Source organism: Entelurus aequoreus, linkage group LG12 (genome assembly GCF_033978785.1).
Source record: "Entelurus aequoreus isolate RoL-2023_Sb linkage group LG12, RoL_Eaeq_v1.1, whole genome shotgun sequence".
Classification (NCBI taxonomy): domain Eukaryota; kingdom Metazoa; phylum Chordata; class Actinopteri; order Syngnathiformes; family Syngnathidae; genus Entelurus; species Entelurus aequoreus.
This window is the reverse complement of record NC_084742.1, coordinates 36,115,782-36,117,072: the sequence shown is the minus strand read 5'-3', so window position 1 is coordinate 36,117,072 and position 1,291 is coordinate 36,115,782. Positions and strand designations below refer to the sequence as shown.

General features: G+C 43.2%; 1 protein-coding gene across 3 annotated transcripts in view; it reads right to left on the bottom strand.

The window, feature by feature from the left end:
- Positions 1-978, bottom strand: part of shroom4 (shroom family member 4) — a 53,727-nt gene extending 52,749 nt beyond the window's left edge. For 2 of the 3 annotated variants that reach the window (XM_062065894.1, XM_062065895.1), the window contains exon 1: positions 491-978. In XM_062065894.1, coding sequence (XP_061921878.1) covers positions 491-613 — 123 coding nt within the window. In that variant the 5' untranslated portion in view covers positions 614-978. The remainder of the gene's footprint in view (positions 1-490) is intronic. The other variant, XM_062065896.1, reaches the window with a different exon arrangement.
- Between the last annotated feature and the right edge of the window lie 313 nt (positions 979-1,291).

The following is a 1,291-nucleotide window of genomic DNA, read 5'->3' as shown; positions in this document are numbered from 1 at the left end:
CAGCCATATTAACCAGCCCAAAGGTTCCAATTTGTTTAAGAAATGGATGCACTAGAAACACATCCATCCATCCATCCGTCCATTTTCTACCGCTTGTCCCATTTGTTTTAACATATGCACCATTCAAAACCTGGATAGACACACACTTATCATTTCAGTAGCAAACAGTAAAAGGGGTGACAGTGTGCACTTAAGTGGCATCTGGTAGACAATACATTGAAAAAATTAAAAACAGAAGGCCAACAGTCTAATTTAAATCTTAACAAAAGCTTAGTTTACATTTTAATGGGAATTTTCAATGGGACATTTCTTGCCAATTAGTGGCCACCTTTCCCCAATAGAAGATTACAAAGATGACACTTTTGAAATGTATTCAATATTGTTATAGTAATTTCAAACTCAGCCCCCCCACACACAACAAAAACAAAAAGAAAACCTTCAGAGGACTCCACTGGCCATGTTATTGATGGTATCGATTATTTGGACTTACTTTGGTAATGATGAGAGGTTCTCCGTGCTCCAAGCCGCCCTTGAGCGTGAAGCCCCACGGCGCTCCCCCGCTCAGCTGCACCTGAATGTGGTGGAAAGAGACGAGCTGCTCCACCGTCTCCATTCTTCTTCGGCGTGGCGAGCGAGCGGCACCCGTTTCCCCATCGGCGTCGAGTCCACAATGGATGGATGGACGGACGGATGGATGGAGGCGGTCATGAGTGAAAAAGACCCAAAAGGGGGAGGGAAGAAAGTTTTGTGTGAAGCTAGCGGAGCTAAAAAAATACAACTTCCGGTCAACTATTTACTATTACAGTATTTACACTTCTAAATGCGTGTTTTTTTTGTTGGCGTGATCCCACTCCATTTTTTTGATTAATTTACTTAACAAGTGCTTATGAACGTAAAAAAGTCACCCTCTGTTGCTACATTATCGAGCTAAAGTTTGAGCTTCCGTCTTGACGCTAGCTAGCTTGACTTATCTCCAAAAGTTAGTTAACTTTTAGTCCCGCCCACAAGTCAAACAGTGGAGTGAGCGTGATTGACGCACATCTCCGCCAATGGGAGAGAGGGTTTGTTTGTGGTTTCCCAATTGGAAAACAAGACGCAGGGCTCAGCACTAAGCAGTGCAGCGGCAACCCTTCAATATCAGTTTGTGCTTGTTTTCATGGATTATTCTATAGCCACACATACCAAACGGTGAATCGGGAGAAAATTAGGTTTGACGGTATTATAATCTCGCTTTAGCAATAACTTTTAGCCCCTCCCACAAGTCGAACTGTGGCGGTGATTGATGCAAATC